Consider the following 18870-nt stretch of genomic DNA (forward strand, 5'->3'; position numbering starts at 1 on the left):
AGGTGCCTATTGTAAACCTATTTTATAAAGCAACATAGACACCTTGAACTGGCTCCCATACAGCACATATCTTCACGTACACTTGCTCCAAATAAGGTATAAACTGTACGTGCTAAACTTGATAAAATATATGGTATATACAGTGCAGTTCCCAGCTTCAATGACACTGTTCCCCCCCTCCCCGAATGCCTTACACGCAGATCCTGCAAAACGGGTGCACGTTTTCTATCCATCTATAATTTACATACATGATTTTTTTTTTTTTTAAGGTTTTTTTCTGTTTGCATAGCGGGTTTTCCTAATGGTAAGGCCTTTTCTGGCGTTTAATTTGCCACGGTTAATTACTCCGTTTCTGCAACGTCAGCTGAGCGCTAAGGAAGGCGTCTGCCAGCTGCTGCCTGGATGACTCTTCCCAGCTTTACACCCCCCCCCCGCCTCCTCAGACAGAAAGTATATTTAAAATGCCAAGGCTGGCCTCGTGTAAACCCGATTCCTGCCAGATCCCGTTCGCCCTGTCCGGTCGATGCACGAAAAAAAAAGTTTCCACTCTGAGCGGGGCAGCCCCGGGATGCGAACACCCTGCCACCCCTTTCAGAGATTGCAAGCTGCCGGGGAAGCGATCTCTCAGAGCCGGTTCCTCTAGCTCACCGTGAGCCCTAGGACGACGAGCTGCGGGACCTCCGGCGCTTCAGCTCGCTGTTGTGCAGCTTCTCTTCGATCTTGCGCTCGTGTCCGGCCGGCACGTGGCGGTTCGTATGCAGCTCGATCTCCCTCTTGGTGCGGCCTTTGCCCCCAGCGCCGCAGCCGTAGTCCTTCAGGTTGTAGTACTCGTATTCGTCGTAGTGCTCGGCCTCGAAATCCACCAGAGTCTCCACTTCGTGCGACATGTTTCCCCCCGAACTCCACTTCTTCGCTCTGCCCGATCGCTGGGGTTCCCGCCCCTGGCCCCTCCCACCTCCGGGCCTCCAAACTCCGCCTCCTCCGGCGCCGCTTGTAAACAAAAACATCTCCCCGCAGCACGTGCCCCGCCCCCCCCCCCGGGCGTGGTCACTGTGGCTTTGTGACGTCACCGGAGGACACCAACCACTAGGAAACGCTGTAACATATGGACGAGAAGATCTGCTACTTAGGAGCAGGGGCTCAAAGGCTGCAACTCTCCGTTTTCACTATTTGCACAATTAACATGCATGAGAACTATTTCTCTGTAGAAGTCTTTGGCAGATCCAGCCTAACCGCTGGGCAAACCCCGCACCGCTCCCTATGACCCTGGGCAAGTCACTTAATCCTCCGTAGCCCCAGGTACGTTAGATTGATTGTGAGCCCACCGGGACACATAGTAACATAGTAGATGACGGCAGATAAAGACCCGAATGGTCCATCCAGTCTGCCCAACCTGATTCAATTTAAATTTTTTTTCTTCTTAGCTATTTCTGGGCAAGGATCCAAAGCTCTACCCGGTACTGTGCTTGGGTTCCAACTGCTGAAATCTCTGTCAAAACCTACTCCAGCCCATCTCCACCCTCCCAGCCATTGAAGCCCTCTCCAGCCCATCCTCCCCCAAACGGCCATATACAGACTCAGACCGTGCAAGTCTGCCCAGTACTGGCCTTAGTTCAATATTTAATATTGTTTTCTGATTCTAGATCCTCTGTGTTCATCCCTTAGAGGGTTAAGCCAAGGGAACCTGTCACCAGGAGTGGGATCCCTAGGATAGTAGACTTGGGGGTGGGTCAGTAGAGTGGGCAGACCTGATGGGGTATGGCCCTTATCTGCCGTCATCGTCTATGTTTCTATCCCATGCTTCTTTGAACTCAGTCACCGTTTTCCTCTCCACCACCTCTCTCGGAAGCGCATTCCAGGCATGCTTGAGTACCTGATTGTAAAACTGCTTAGATAACCTTGATAGGCGGTGTATAAAAACCTAATAAACTTGGAAACTTAAGAATCACGCGGTCACCTAGTCCTAAGGCAGTTCTTTCTCTCTCCTGGACTCCATAGGGTGCCCTAGCCTAGACGCATTTCTAGCCAGTGGAGTTTTCAGGATGACAGCAAAGAATATGCACAAGATAAAGTTGTATACAAAGGCTTTCCCAATATATGCAAATGTATCTCATTTATTTTGTTGTCATTATTGCAGAAAATGGTGCGGTAGTCCTTAGTTCACTTTCAAGGTTATGAATAGAAATAATAATAAAGATAAGATGATACCTTGTGTTAAACTAAATGTTTGTACTTGCCCAAGGTCAATAAGAGTCACAGTGGGTACTGAGCCCAGTTCCTTTGGTTCGTAGCCTTCTGTAGTAACTATTAGGCTACTCATTCACTAGGGTAGATGAAAGTGTCATCTTCTTTTCCAATACATCCATAGGGCTCCCTCTTTCTTTCCCCAGTGGTGTCTCTAGACAGAAATATTTGGGGTGGCAAGCCAAAATGGCATTTCTACACAAAAATCCTCCACTTTTAAATTAGCAATATAAGATACCAGGGCCTTCTATGCAATAAAGAAACCCTACACTTTTCAAGCTTTTTTTCAGCTACCCAGTAAAATTAATAGCATCATTCAATAGTTTATCTGTGTGAACACCTTCCACTGCCAGACACTTTAAAGCAGACAGGCTTTTGTTTGTGTGATGACTCTGCAGGACATGGAGATCACTAGTCCACCTTATCCTAGGTGACAAAGAAACCACACATACACCCACAAAAAAATGCAGACAAAAACTATAACAAAGACCACCCTAGAAAGTCAGACGGTAAGCAGTGCAAATATTGGTAAAAGATAAACGCAAATGCTTGTTCTCCTGTATATTTCTCAAAGCAGACACAATCCAGTCCTATGAAAAACTATTTAAAAATTACTTCTTTTCTACATTGGTTGTCTGGGCATTTTATTTTTCTAACTGGGTTGGTTCCAGTCTCTTTCCCACTTTCTTTATGTCAGTCTTCTCCTAAATTCTTTTCCAGATTTGCCGTAACATTTTTTTTTCTTCCCTCATCTTCTTTTTCAGGAATTTGTCCAATTATTTTTAACTCAGCTGCATTAACCAGTAGAATAGCCACCGGGGGGGGGGGGGCGCTTAGGGATCTGAGCTCTTCCCCTACTTTGGAGTCAGGTCCCCTCAAATATAGCAGCTCTTCTTCTTATCCCACCATGCATGTCAGGTATCGATCTCTGCAGCTGCTCGCTTCCTTCCCTACCCCAGCTGTTGGTCCTCCAGTCCAGTGTGTGACTGGCAGTGAAACAGACTGTCTATGGCTGGTCCTGCTGGAACTTTTCCTCTGTTGCATCCTACTTCCTGTGATGTAAATTCCTGTGGGGAGATGAGAAGAGGCCCCAGCAGGACTGGCTGCAGGCAATCTGTTTCACTGACTCTGCCAGTCACATACCATGACTGGAGGACCACTGTAGGGGGAGCAGAGAGACTTTGGATATGCAGGGGGGGGGGGACATGAGTAAGCAGTAGCAGAGATCGATGCTGGACCTGCACGGAGTGGTGGGAGCAGAGAGAGACATTGGACCTGCATGTTGGGGAGCAGAAAGGACATGCATGGTCCCCAAAATCCACCTCTGGGCACCCCTAAAAATTAACTGCTTTTACCTCTTACTCTGGCAAGGAATTCTAGAACTTAACTATTCACTGAGTGAAAAAAATATTTTCTCTCATTTGTTTTAATGTATTACTATGTAACTTCATGGAGTGTCCCCTAGTTTTTGTACTTTTTGAAAGAGGAAACAATTGATTCCCATTCTCCATTCCACTTCATTCAGGATTTGTCTCACTAGTCCTTTCTTGGAGCTCATAATATGAGAAGCATACTTTGAACTCCATTACTTATCTCATGGCAATGTCTCACTCAATCTGCTTCTTTATCTTCATATTTCAACATTAGCCCATAACTCTGTCATGTATTGGAATTTGTTCCCTTCTGATTAGCCAAGGCCTATACCTGCACCATTCTGCATTAGTTTGGCAGTCATGTAAGGAGACAGACTTTGCCTTAAATGCAATGGGAGGAGCCACAGGGGCCATGGCTCCACCAATATTTTGCCTAACACAGTATTACCAGCAACCAAAAAACTTGGTGAGGGATGAAGTGGTGGAGGACTAGAGACTGGTTGGTTCAAGCTAGGGTTACCAGACGACCGGATCTACCCAGACATGTCCTCTTTTTAGAGGACTGTCCGGGTGTCTGAATGGATTTTGGAAAACCCAGCAGTTGGTCCAGTTTTGGAAGGCCCTGCTTCTGCCAGAGCTCAGGACTGCATCGGGAGGGCCTCCGAGTATGCATGGATGCGATGCAATGCATCCAGACGTGTGTGATGTCATTGCGTTGCATCCACATATGCTCGGAGACCCTCTAGATCAGCGAATCACACACTGTGTGCCGCGGTGAGATTTGAAGTGTGCCCTGAGACACCAGCGAGGAGGAGAGTCGCCGGCACTGCTGGCTGAAGGCCCCCATCTGTAGGGTCTTTGCGCATGCGCAGATGTCAATGTGATGATGTCACGCGTGCGCGGGATGTCATTGCGTTGACATCTGCGCACTTCCGGGTGCCCTCGAGCCATAGCCACCTGTTTAGTGTGCCACGGCTGGAAATAGTTTGCAAGACACTGCTCTAGATTCATCCCCAAGCTCGGAAGGAGAGGAGACAAGGATTGTGTGTGGGCGGGGCTGGGACAGAACAGGGTCACATGTCCTCTTTTTTACTTTTACAAATATGGTAACCCTAGTCCAACCACAAAGATGTCTTTCTGACCCTACTTTGCCTTTCACAGACTGCAGCAACTGCTTCACAATGCAGAGGGAAGGGGGGGACCAGAGAACGATAGCCCTCTTCCTTACAGTCCAGGATCACAGTGACGTTCCTTCCTCTGATATTCCCCTTCCCACAACATTAGCAACAAAAAATACTCACGATCAATTGTGAATTGTTTTTCAATGCCTTCAACATTATAAATCCTCAAAAAAAAAGTTAAGGTGCAGACACTTGTACTGTGGGAGGGAAAGAAAGATGTGATTGTCATAGATCCAAACAAAGCCAGAGCAAAGAACAGGAAGACACTTCTGGCAATGGGAACATGATTAAGTAAACTGAAAATAAACTTCAGATTGTTCTATTTAGTGAGGCTGAAAGTCATTGTAAATAATAAGTACAAAGATTGTGAAGATTACAGTATATTGACTTCTCTTTCCAAAAACAAAATAGAGTATTGGTGATTCATATGAACAGGAGATAAACAGAGAATATTAGGGTGAAATAGGTAGTGCGTTTTATATACCGCAGTTTGTCCCAGAGATAATATGGCTTTTTCTAATTTGTGGGGTTTATATATGGGCTATTAAATTTATTAAAATTCTTGATTACAAATACATTAATGATAGAAAATCTATAAGTATCTGAAAGACTAGGGAAGAATTACTGCTAGTTTCTTCATGTGAAACTTGTACTGTAGACTTTTGGCTCTGCAGGCAAATTTGTGAAGTCTGACTGTGCATAAGAACTTGTCCAAAAAATAAAAGGGACTCCCGCAGTGCCATTGTACAATATGACAAATCTTCCAGAGATTTCCTGTGAAGGGTAATAGGCATGCAGATAATATATTGTAGCAATTCATCCTGATGTGGTGTTGGTAGTCCTTGATTCTACCCAAATCATGATAGAGTTGTCAGAAATCCAGGGCTGCCCTAAAATGTCTCTACTGGAGCTGGGTAAGTTAGCAGCTATGCCATGGTAAGGAATCCGCTGTTTGTTATCCACCGGCACCTCCCTTTTCCCACATCTGTTTCCGTCACTTCCATATGAGAAATAAACTCACCCAGGGCAAAGTCCTTCTGACTTGTTATAGTTTATCTGTACATTTTGTTGATTAATTACCTTGTTTTGAAGGGCTGGTTTTAGACATTGGGCCCAAGGCAGTAATTAAGAAGCCCTCCACCCAATTGTCTCTCTTCCTTGTCATTCCCCCTATTACTACAATCTTTGAAACTTGGCTAAAGTACAAGATACCATTACCCACAACAGGTAATGGTATCTTGTACTTTAGCCAAGTTTCAAAGGTTGTAGTGTGTCTCACAAATTTTTGGAGTATTTATTCCCCCCATTACAACACATAATACAATTTTAGTTTAATTCTTTATGGTGGGGGGAGGCAATACCTACGTCAACAGTAAAGGTACAATAGGGTAATTTTTGAACACAGAAGGAAAGGATGCTTCCATTGTATCTCTGAAAAATGTAGTACCATACTCCATTTGAAAGCTAGCATTTTATTTTCCATTTTTAAAAAATTTATATTTAATTTATAATATACACAATAATATGTCAGTTTTGTAAATTTACACCTGCTATTTTTATATTTTCCATCAAACAAGAGGACACAAGTCACTGTTTCTGTGGGGTTGCATTGGGTGCAATGTCTGACTTCTTAAGGGTTTAATTTAATTTTCATCTACATATGTTGCATTTTTATCTATTAACCTTTAGAATGGAATAACACAGCTACAACACTACTTTATTCTAAACTAAAAAATGCAATTAATTTTTCTACCTTTGTGGTATGGTCATTTAATTTTTTTAATCGTGTTGAATCCAGTCTCCGATTTCTGCCTTCCTCTGTCTTCTCTTAACTCTTTCTTGTCAGGGTTTCCTGTCCATTTCTAATTGTTCTCTCTTCTTCTGTCTTCTTCACTTCCTCCATTACATCCATCTCTAGCATTGATCTTTTCATTTCAATTTCTTCCATTTATATTCTGTCTCTCTACCCAGTTTTCAATTTCCTTCTTTTTTACCACATCTAACTAAAGGTCTCCATCTCATTCCCTCACCCTTCCTCATATTTATCATTTTCATTAACTGTGTCCTCTCTTTCTTTCATCCTCTCTCTCCTATTCCATCCAGCATCTCCTCCCTCTCTTTCTCCCTCCCAACAAGCGTCTCCCCTTCTTTTTCCATCCACTGTTTCCTCCTCTCTCTCCACTGCCATTCAGTGTTGCTCCTTTTACATTGCCAAGTTGTTTCCCTTTCCATCTTTCTTTCCTTTCCATATTATTCACTTATTTCCAGACGTTAGTCATTATTTATTATACTAGTACACATATCACTTCACCCAAATTTTCTCATCAATATTACCTTGGGTTTCTATCTTATTTACTTATTTTCACATGTTCAGCCAATATCATTTATAAATATGCACATATCACTTTATCCAATTTTATTTTCACATTTATGTCAAATATCATTTTTATTTCACATTGTCATTATATAATTTCCCCCTTAGGACCCCTGACGAAGGAGTGTTTTCTGAAACACGGACCGTGTTGTGTCCTGTGTACTCACACATGAGGACCATTTGTTTGAAAAACTACATTGCATCTTCTTTACTACTTCAGTAGTCTCAAACTCGTGGCCAGGGGCCACATGCAGCCTGCCAGGTACTATTTTGAGGCCCTCAGTATGTTTATCATAATCACAAAAGTAAAATAAAACAGTTTCTTGATCATATGTCTCTTTAGCTATAAATTACAATATTATTATTAAATCTTAGCCAAAAGGAAATATATATAAACTATAAAGAGTTTTACCTCATGCAAAATTGTCATTTCTTTAATAAGATATTAACTATTTTATCTGAGGCCCTCCAAGTACCTACAAATCCAAAATGTGGCCCTGCAAAGGGTTTGAGTTTGAGACCACTGGTCTCCTTCAAACCTTTAATTTTATATAGACTGTAGGTTGGGGGACCCCAAATGGGGTCATATTATTAGTAGATAAAGTTACAAAATAGGGCAAAACTCCCCCTCCCCAATGGACTCGTTTTGTGAGCCATGCCTAGTAGTGACAATCAGCATAGTGCCTGTGAGTCAGTGAATGCTCACATGTTCTGTCCTCTCCCTCTATATAGGGGTTTCTTCTTATTGTGGAAACCCAAGCAGAACACTGGATTTTTTGGGTGTACCTGTGTTTGCTGCTGCCTACCTTCAAGCATTGCATACCAGGGGACCACATGAATGTGTTCATATAAGAAAAAAGTTTGGGAAGTACTGATATAAATACTTAGGCTGAGAGGGGACATATTGGCAAATATGCGATATGGGAACGTGGTATGTGTATAGAATTGAGGATGCTTTTAAAAAAAATACTTTTGGGGAATAAAGGCTGCTGTGGATCAAAAGGGTGGACAAATCTACTTTAGGCGAGTCAGGGCATCTCTTGTGTTCCTGGTTTCTCCAGCAGAGAGAGACTGAGCACTGGAGGAAAAATATTGCTAAAACAGATTACTACTGCAAGCCAACAGGTGGGGCCAAAAATAGTACACACCGATTTAATAATAATAATAACTTTATTTTCTATACCGCCATAGTCGAAAGACTTCTAGGCCGTTCACATCGAAAGAAGGCTGGACAATCAGCGACTTACAGAATGCAAGAGGGGAAAAGTTACATAAAAATTGGGGTTATATGAGAAGTGTTACATGAGAAATTGCATCAGGTTTATTTATTGTAAAAAGTGTGAAAACTACAACTATTTTCTCTAGTCAACAGAGCTGCCAGCTTAGATAATGGAATATGTAGCAGTAGCACTGATTTCATTCGGGACATTATCACATTTTGGGTAGAGGTATGTGAAAAAGCAAGACTACTAGTCAAAAATGTCTCCCTCTTGGGACTGGTTACATTTGAACTCCACATGAAATGGGCGAAATGGAATACAAAGTGAACGTATAACCACAGTAACATTAAAAAAATAATAATAATACGCGATGGCAGGCGCCACATAAAGAGAGGCGCTAATAAATACCATAAGGAAAGGCGGGAGAGGGACAAACTCCCATCCCTGTGACGTCAGACACGCCCACCGGGTCAGGCTCGCGCGTCTCCGTCCGCCCTGCGCGCGCGCTCCGGCGAGCCAATGGTACGTGGCTGCGTGTGCCTGTGAGGCCGGGAGGAAGATGGCGGCGCCCGTCCTGCGAGTGTCGGTGCCGCGGTGGGAGCGGGCCGCCCGCTATTTGGTGTGCGCCCTGGGCATCCTGCTCTCCCTCTACGCTTACCACGTGGAGCACGAGAAGGAACGGAACCCGCAGTACCAGGCCGTCTGCGACCTGAGCGACGGCGTGAGGTGCTCGGCGGTGTTTGCTTCTAGGTGAGAGGGAATGCAGGGGAGCGGCTGAGGGGCGCTGAATGGGGGGGGGGGGGGGTGCGGCTCCATGCTCATTAGGGGTGCTTGTAGCGTGTTGGCTGTGCAGGTTTTGATAGCTCCAAATGACCCATCCTAGGGACTAATGTGAAGAGATTGCTGCTTTCCAAACCTCATAAATGGGGAGGGGTTATATTTTGTGTGCCACAGAGAATTCGTTCCCCCCCCGGGCTTTCGTTTCTTTATTTGAGCTGCCAGTGAGCTACCTCTGCTGTGACTCATTCTGTTACTACGACCCCCGCCCTCACCCTCGGACACATCACAGGACTTTTGCCCTTAGAAGCATTTGGCAACATGTGTCAATTTCTCATTCGTGGGTTTTTTGGTTCCTTCTTCTTCTTGTTCTGGAGTTGAATTCCAGCATGAATGACTCACGAGTGTGTGTGGAGAACACTTTAAATATTTGTAGGCTGTACAGATTTGGGAGTAGTGTTTGCGGTTGAATATGAGCAAGAAAATTCCTTCAGTATGTGCCTTAAAATTGACCCATTGAATATCATTATTAAAACAGCTTTTACCCTGCTAGATAGACATATTTTATGTTGCATCTGTCATATGTTAATGCACATTGCCTCTGGTGTATGAAAAGTATGATGTTTAGTTGTGGAGTATTTTTTAATAGATGAAATTTCCAGTTCTCCCAAGGATCGTTGGCCCAGTGTGATTGTATTTTTATATATATGTATTTGGCTTCATAACATTGTAAGAATTAAAATATTTTCCTAGAGTATTTTTGCCAGTTTTCATTCTTGATTATCAGAATAGCCATTTCCCTATAAAGTCACTTATCTTTAATTTGGAAGACAAAAAAGCATGAAAAATCTCACTAGCAGGGACACTAGTTAAACTATAAAGAAGACAAGAATAAGACCAGAGATCAAGTAATATTGCATTGGGAAGGAGATCAGTTTGGTCCATGAGAACCACCACTCTTTCATTTTCTCTATATTGATTTAAAAGCATTGGTTCTTGTTTTCTGGATCTCCTGACTTTTGCTATATGCGAGTCACATTTTCGCTACACTAATTTTTCCTTCATCAGAAAAAATGAAAGTTAGGAACTATGGAGTTTTTTGTTGATCGAGGTTGCATAGACCCCATGATAAAACCTTTTTGAATAAAATTGATAACATGGACATACATGAGAAAAATGGAAATGATAGTGCAACCCTTAAGGAGAAATGAAAATGATTAATTCCACTTCTCTGCAACAAAAAAAGATCATCTGCAACAAAAAAAGACATGGTACTTCAATGAAAGGTCAGAATATACTTGTCTCTTTAAACTTTGGTGTGCTAGATTTTATGTTCTGGATACAATCTGCACACTGACAGCTGTTCCAAATATAAATGTGAAGATGTAATTTTTGCATGTTCTAAATTAAACAACCTGGACAAGTATTATAATGCTTTTGCAGGTCTTTACTAATTTTATTTTAGAGCTTTCTTCCACCATTAGCTTCCAAATTCAAATGGTCCAGTTTTCTTTTATTATCTCTCTTATACTCTACTAGATACCTTGACGTTCACTGCTGTTAACAAAAAGATGACTATCACTAGGAATTACAATTCAGCTGGAGGGAATATACGTTATTGCATAAGTACATACAATATAATCAGTTGTAACAATTCATGTTAGCTCAGTGGCTGCGTAAGAAATATCAAGACATTAAGCCCTAACATAAAGCAAAAGATAGCACCATACCAGGTTAGTCTAAACCAGTGTTATAGTTCCAAGTAAAAAAAAAAAAAAAGTTAATTATTGATTCAATTTTGTTTTGGTGTCTACTACAACCAAATTTAGCCTGTAAGACTTCTTGGGATATGAAAATACCTACAGTACCTGAATAATAATTGACCCTGAACTGCAACTGAAAAGGTGTGAGCTAAATCCAAAACTCCTTTCTTACCCTAACTAGGTTGGCATAACAATATATCCATTTTATAAGTTGTTCTGAGTACCCACCTTTCTTAAATTGCATAGCCACAAAATGCTACATGTCTTTTGTTTCTTCAGCTTCAGGAATTTCTCTGTAATGCACGAGTTACTTCATGGAACCAACATCTGTTCATTTTCTTCCACGTCCACTGCATTACCTTCTTTTAATTGCTGAAGGTAAATACTGAAGGTTCTGATTGTATATCAATCTGTTGTTATGAGTGAAATAGTGATAAAATTAAAATTTTTTGTTACATGTTTTGGTATACTAGACTTGGAACTTCTAACAATAAATTCTAAAAGTTGGGAACTTTTCCATGAGAGTTGGGAAACGTTGTGTGCAATTGAAGTTTATTACATACTATTGCTCAAAAATTAGTCATTTTTTATTGCTATGCTCCAAAATAATTATTTTCCTATTTTACTAAAATCGGCAGTGCTGGTCAGCACGGTAAATGCTCTGATGCCCATAGGAATTGAATGGGCGTCGGAGCATTTGCCTCGCAGCAAAGGCAATTGAGCATTATCTCTTAGGGATGCCTTTGGAAAAGACTTTTTAGACCCTTGATTGTTAGCTGTCAAACCCATGGGAGACGGGTTTGGTTCTATTATCTTGTGGGTGCACCCTGATTTCAGTACAAGACTGAGAGACAAGGGTACGATTTTCTGTGATGACAATATATTACAACAAAGGTTTGGGGTGACCTTTTTAATGTCAATAAAGAGAAGGGAAATGAGGTGAAATTTGCCTTCTGTTATGTTTCTAAAGTGCTTTGGGTTTTCTCTCTTTTTGTGTTTCAGGAAATTGCAGAACTGAGACCTAGTCAATTCAAAAGATCATTGACATGTCTTAATGGGGCCTTATCTGTCTTAAGGCTGTCAGTATATTTAAGGGACAATTATGTTGCTCTTCTGTATAAAGCAGGAGTCTAAACAGTTTAGGAAATGTCTCTCCGTTTCCCCCCCCCCCCCCTCCTTGCCTGTAAGGTTTTCAGAAATCCACAATTATTACATCAAAATCTCTCTGGTATATTATCTCCATTATAATCAGATCTTTCCCATGCTTATTCATTGTGGTTAACCTGAAAAGCTGTCTGGCTAGGATGTATCCTGAGCACTGGGCTGAGAACCATTGGTAGAAAGGGATTTGTATGGTTATGAAGACAGTAGGCTTGGCTGTTTTTACCGATATATTAAGCAACACGATCTTCCTAGTTTCATGAGGGTATTTCTAGCAAAGCAAAAGAAAGGATATGAGAGAAACTAAGAGGGAAAGAGGAGTTTAACAGACTACAAAATAGCATGTTGAGGGGGGTTTTATGTGGCCTTGGGAGAATTACAGCCATCATTTGCAGTCATAAGCTAAAAATGCCTAGAAAGCAAAGTCACAAATCCTGGAAGAATATTCTACTGAGAATACTGGGACTTTAGGATTTGGTTGAAAAAGCATCAAGTGTCAAAACAGTCTTAACAGGAACACATCATGGTGGGTTTAGTCTATTTATAAATCATTTGAATTGGATTTGGCTGCAATGAGCACAAGTTCTGCATGTTCTTCTTGTATCTCGCGTGCGGTGGCTGCGGAAGTGTTCATCTGGAATAAATATGTTAGGCACCTCTGGTATTAATTAGCAACTTTTGCTTTCTTTCCAAGTAGATGACTTTGGGAATTAAATGATCTCTTGTCAATTGCTTTTTTTGCTCTCTTCAGAGCAGTTCTAGCAATGCTTTGTCTTTGTTATTGTTTAACACAGCCTTGCTTAGTAGGATAAGTAGTGGTAACGGCCAATGCAGAAAGCTGCCTTGAGTTGTACGGACACATTAATGGACCAGAATGCAGAAAAGGACTTGGCACAAGAGTTACTTTGCACTGCATGCATGAGCACACACTACATGGTTATGAGGTAGAGAGTTGCGCAGGGACAGAAATCCACTGGAATCAAATCCTTCCCCGCCTGTCCCTATAAATTTCAGAAGTAGTTATTTCATTTAATTATGCTACTGAATTAGAGGCTCTGGTAGAGACCCATTTACAAATAAGCAAAGACACTTTAATTTGGAAATATTAATTGAGAAGAATACATACTTTGTAAATGGGTTTCTACCAGAACCTCTAATGTAAATACTCAGCTGATGAGGACCCTCAAGCTGTCAGCTGAGGACTTCCTTTGCAGTTGGCCTGGGGTCCCTTTTGCTAAGCTTGGCAGGCAGCAGTAGCGTCCGAGTCATAGATGCTTGCACCTCAGTGGCTCATGGATGCTGCCAGCAACTGCTGCGCTTGGTGGAGGGGAGCTCTGGTCGTCTCTAGAGGAGGTCCTCTGCTGGCGATGCTTGAGGGTCCCCCACCAGACACAGCAAGGGTCAGCAAGTACTTTAACACTGTAGAAATAAAACCAGAAATGCTTTTCCTTTTCTTTTGAACACAATACAAAGACATCTGCTATATACATTTCCCAAAGCTAATATATTCTATCTTTTACCTTTGTTGTCTGGAGACTTATTTTTTCATCAAGTTGGTCCCAGTTTCTTTTTTCCGCTTTTCTGTCTTCTACAAATTCTTCTGTTGCTGTCCATTGGTTCCTCCTACCATAGTCCAGCATTTATCCCTCTCTCATCCCCTGGACCATGTGCAGCATCTTTCGCCCCTGTCCACCAGCCCCATGCCCAACATTTCTCCTTCTATCACCCCTCTCCAGCACATCTTTCCCTCCATTCCCTTCATCACTATGTCCAACATTTCTCCCTCTTGCATCCCTTTCAATCTGTCCCACTGTTCCCTTTCCACCACAACATTTCTCCCTCTCATCTTTCTCTTCCCTATCATATGTACCTCTCTCCCTATGACCAAAAATTCTCCACTTTCTTCCATTCCCCGTGTACACCATCTCTCTTTCCCTCTCACTAACATGCCCAATTCTCCCTTTCTGTTCCCTTCCCTCCCCCACCTCAGCATCTTTCCCTCCCTTCCTCCATCCTCTCTCCCAAGTTCATGCCTTCTATGTTCAAAAATGCACTCCCTCCACCCCCTTCGGTGTCCCATATTTGGGCTCCTCCCATGGCCCAATGTGCTTCCTCTTTGTTGCAATGTGTGCATGCTCTCGCTCCCTCTCTCTTTTTCTGCCCCCCCACCCCAGGGTCCACCAGCTCTCCCTTTCTCTTCCCAACTACCCTCCTATCCAGTATCTCTATCCCACTCATCCCTTGTGTCCAACTTCTCTCCCTTTCTGTTCCTTCCCTCCCTAAATCCCATTGTCCACCATCTCTCACCCTCTCCTGTTTTCAGAGTCATTATTTCTTCCTCCCCAGCATATGCAAGTGGACTTCCTCCCTCCCCCTTCTTTGTAGCATCCTCCCCCTCCTCTCCTCTTTGCAGCATCCTCCGGTTTCTCCCCTGGCCTCCCAGTTTCACCTTCAGCTAATTAGGGCAGACTAGATCCTTTTCCTAGGCGGTGTCTCCTCTGAAGGGAACTTTTTCTCTTATGCCCGATTTATGTGGATTTTTGGATCAGATGATATCTCTGCCCTCTCTTTTCTGTAGTGCCTCTTTCAACACCATATCCAGCCTCTGTTTCTCTCAGAATTCATGGACATAGCTCTCAAGGTGAAGTCCAACCCAAATTCCCCCTTTGCCAGACTTCTAGCACTGGCCACTCCTGTATCACACTAGTCACATGACTGCTTCATTTCTGTACCTCAAAGGCAAGAGTCAGCTCTTTTGCACCTGAACTCAGATATCGATTAACGTAGAACCAGCACAGTGACTAACAGCGAGAGTTCAGGTGCACCTACAATCTTTTTGTAGGCTGCCCTAATTACCGTAGCTGAAGGGCAGCACTATTTCCAGCCGCACTTCTTCGCAGGGCAGTGGGCCCTGCATGCTACACATAGCTGACGCGAAGACTTCCCTCTGATGTCAGGGAAGACTTCCAGGTCAGCTACTGGTGGCTTGCTGAGAGCGCTGCACACTGCAAAGAAGACTACAACATGGAGAGCAGTGAAAGGTGCGTATTAACAGAGCTCCCTCCAACCCCACGGGATCCCCGTGACCCGGAGGGGGAACCTATGGGATCCCCGTGGGTCCCGCGGGATTTCTGTCATCCCCATTCCCGTGCAGCTCTCTATTATGAGGCCATTAGGTAGTTTACCACAATGCAGAGAAGTAAGTGGAAGATTTTAATATGTATACAATATGAGAAATTGATTGCCAGGTCTGAGGCTGCATAGGTTTAATTGAGAGGATTTATGCCAGTTTTCAGAATTTACTGTTTCTTTTTTTCTGCGACCATTTCAAGTGCTTGCAATTTTAAAAGGTAGAATGGAATTAACCGTTGTGGGTGGTGATAGTAACAGTTGAAAACAAAAGTACTACACACATCGGCGCTTAAATAGTATTAGCCTTATGAAAATTTTATGTGCAAGAAACTTTTGTGAGGCTGATATTTAGGGGCAGAATAACATATACAGATATACCTGCTATTTGGGGTTTTTTTTTTGGTTATACATATAGTAAGCTGCCCATATTGAAGGGCCTTGTGGGCATATGTCAGTTACTTTCCCTGATTGTCATGCAAGTTTTGTGTAGTTTGAATTTATATCTCAGATTACTGCATTTGTGGAATATTTAATCACTTATCTTGCACTAGAAGCCATGTGCTCAACTATCAGCAAGCACTCAGCTCTATCTACCATATGGTTTTCTGTGTCACCCTCCCTGTGAAAAAAGAGCTACCAGTATTTGTAGGAATTGTAACCCTTTTTAAGCATAGCTAGCTAGTTAACTGATTAGATTTTGAGACTGGAAGGCAGGACCTTCTGGGTGGGACTTTGTTCTTTTTCTGACTCTGCAAATACTGTATTCTGATGGCAGCTTACTCAGCTATAACCGAAATGATATCCATTATTGTTTCTCTGGTTTACAGATAAGATATTCCTAAATATTCTTAAGTAAAACGTGGTGGATTTTTCCTCCTTACTTCTACCTTCTATCTCTTAATCTGTTTTAGTTAATGATAAAATTCTGAAGAATTGGTAGTGTTAGATATTTGTCTACAAATGTCTTGATCCACAGTCAGAGGTTGCCTTGAGCTATAACTGAAGATGGTGTGAGCCAAATCCAAATAAATGTGTGTAATTTATAAACTTCAGTGGCCTTTGATTGGTCTGTAGAACACATTCTAGAACAGTGCTTCTCAACCCAATCCTCAGGGTATCTTCAGCTAGTCAGGTTTTCTGGATATCCACAGTGGATATGATGAAATAGATAAGCTTGCACTGCCTTCTTGGTATGCAGGACTGGACTGAGAAGCACAGTTCTAAAACAACATTTTTATTTTTAGTGGAATGCTGCATATGTAGTTATTATAGCAGCCGCTCTCTAAGGCGAGGGACTTGAACGAGCCATTAGGGAGATGATGATAAAATTAATCCATAATTTGTAGTGAAGGATTTACCTCCCCCACCACACCTGTTACAAAACCATAGTGCGGTTTATAGTGCCGGCCACGGCAGAAACAGTTCTGATGCTCATGGAATTCCTATGAGCGTTGGAGCTGTTACCGCCACGTCTGACACTAAAACCCACGCTACGGTCTTGTAAAAGGGGGAGGTTAATGAAGACTCTTCATTTGAATCCGAAACACATTACCTTGGCATTTCTTGTTCATCCACTTTTCCTTACTGTCTTTAATCACGAGTCACTTTCACTCTCACACTAATTGGATCTTTTTCTAGAAACAACTCAAGTGATTTAGGACTGACTGTAGTTAGGGAGGAGTTGTCTACATTATGCAGTATGGACATACAGTCCGTTCTTGTTATTCACGCGTTCCCGATGCGCAGTTTCTTGTATCCGTGGTTGTAACAGTTGATACCAATATTACCCATTCGTGCCACTGTGTTTGTGTATTCACGGATTGGCTCTTAAAAGCTATCTTTGCTTTGCTTCCACTTTCACCTTGCAGTCAGGCGTTTGTTTCCAGATATGTTCCCCAAATGTCCGGAGAGTGAATTACAGGTACTCCAAGTGCTGTCTCATGCGGGAACCTAACCCTGTTTTCCCACCAATAGGATCCATTGTTCACTTTTCTGTGGTTTTGAGGCACGACGTATACTGCTGGAACCTAACCTCTATTTTCTCATAGACTTGGCATTTTATTCACGATTTCGCAGTTCGCAAACATTTTTGGAATCGTACTACAGCGAATACGGAGAACGGACTACAAGTATTGCAATCTTCAAAAAAATCTTTGATGTTCTGCTACTAGCTATTTCTGATACCTGCTTTTCCTCTTGCTGGCTTATCTATCTTGTTGATTTCTTATGTAGAAAAAGTTCATTTTCTTGTAGAATAGTTTGCATATGTACTTAGTACCAGGGCTGTGGAGTCAGTTTCGAGGAGTCTGAGACAATTTTGGGAGTCGGAATCATGGGTACCAGAAACTGAGGAGTCGGAGTTGAAAGATTTATCTACCGACTCCAAAGCCCTGATTTCAAAACATATAGATAAAACCAAGGCTGTAGAGTCAGAGTTGGAGTTGGAGACAATTTTGGGTACCTAGAGTCGGAGTAGTGGGCACCAGAAACTGAGGAGTTGGAGTCAAAGGATTTATCTACCGATTCCACAGCCCTGCTTAGTACACAGCACAGAGGATCTGGAGAGAATTTGCTGTGTTGGAATCTTAGGTTGATATTTTCTTCATGTAACTTGATCAACTCTGTTGGTTTTAGAGCTGATCTAACAGTTTCAGATGATGGTATTTCTGTTTTTAAAAAAACCTTTTATATGCTGTCAAAATGGCATACAATAATAACAATTTTATTGCAATGGTCCTGAATTGTAGGGTCTTGTATCTGAACCATCAAGTTGCTTGCAGAAAACTGTCAATCGTGTTTTCCAGCTCTACCTCCTTCCCAGGGAACTGCTCCTGCCCCTTCAGTTTGTTTTCTACAAACAAGTTACTCAGAAGTATTTTTGATCTGTTCTGTGATTTTATTTTCAGGTTTTTTTTGCTCTGTGATCTTTGGAGGCTCTGTGCCTGGAGGTTCCCACTTGGTGGTACCTTTGCAAGGGAGAAAAGGCAGACTCACACGGTGGAAGTCTGCTACTAGTAGGATCAGCCCCTCGGGGACACCTTGCTAGCCAGCTTGCGGGTAGTTTTTAGAGCTCAGGGGTCATCCCCTGCATAGCTGCTCGTTTTCCTGATTCAGTCAGGAGCTTGAGTGCAGGCTGTGGGCTCCTTCCCAGCTTGGCCGGGACTAATAGTGGGCTGGATGCATGCTCTTCTCTCACCCCCCCTTTCACGGCGTGGTTTTCTGGGAATTGAGGTTCAGTCTCATTGGCAGCCAGAAGACCAGGTTCATCCAGTGAATCTGTGAGGCAGATTTCTTCTTCTCAAAGAAGGCCTTAAATTTATTATTGTAACATTTTCACATAAGCTTGTTGGCCCATAAAAAGTGAGACAAGCTCATGTTAGGTTCCAAACCTTGCACAGGAACTTAGTACCAAGGGTTGTATTAATCCAAAATATTTTAGTCCCCTGACAGGTTTTGTTGTGCTGCAGCACCTCTACATAGTAGTTTTGTGTTATGTGGAGCGAGGCACTCTGAAGCGACCTCAATTCAGCTGCCTGTAAGTCTCGAACCAATAGAGATCCAACTAAAAATTTTATTGGTTAAATTTGAGACCCTAGGGAGCATCAACATAAAATTTCCTTCAATTTGATGGAGATTTTAGCGTTG

General features: G+C 42.5%; 1 protein-coding gene across 1 annotated transcript in view; it reads left to right on the top strand.

Annotated features, from left to right (window-relative positions):
* The first annotated feature begins 8826 nt into the window (after positions 1–8826).
* VKORC1L1 (vitamin K epoxide reductase complex subunit 1 like 1) overlaps positions 8827–18870 on the top strand; it is a 43185-nt gene continuing 33141 nt past the window's right edge. Inside the window, exon 1 of the mRNA XM_033922106.1 lies at positions 8827–9142. Coding sequence (XP_033777997.1) covers positions 8952–9142 — 191 coding nt within the window. The 5' untranslated portion in view covers positions 8827–8951. The remainder of the gene's footprint in view (positions 9143–18870) is intronic.

Source organism: Geotrypetes seraphini, chromosome 15 (genome assembly GCF_902459505.1).
Source record: "Geotrypetes seraphini chromosome 15, aGeoSer1.1, whole genome shotgun sequence".
In the NCBI taxonomy this organism is placed as follows: domain Eukaryota; kingdom Metazoa; phylum Chordata; class Amphibia; order Gymnophiona; family Dermophiidae; genus Geotrypetes; species Geotrypetes seraphini.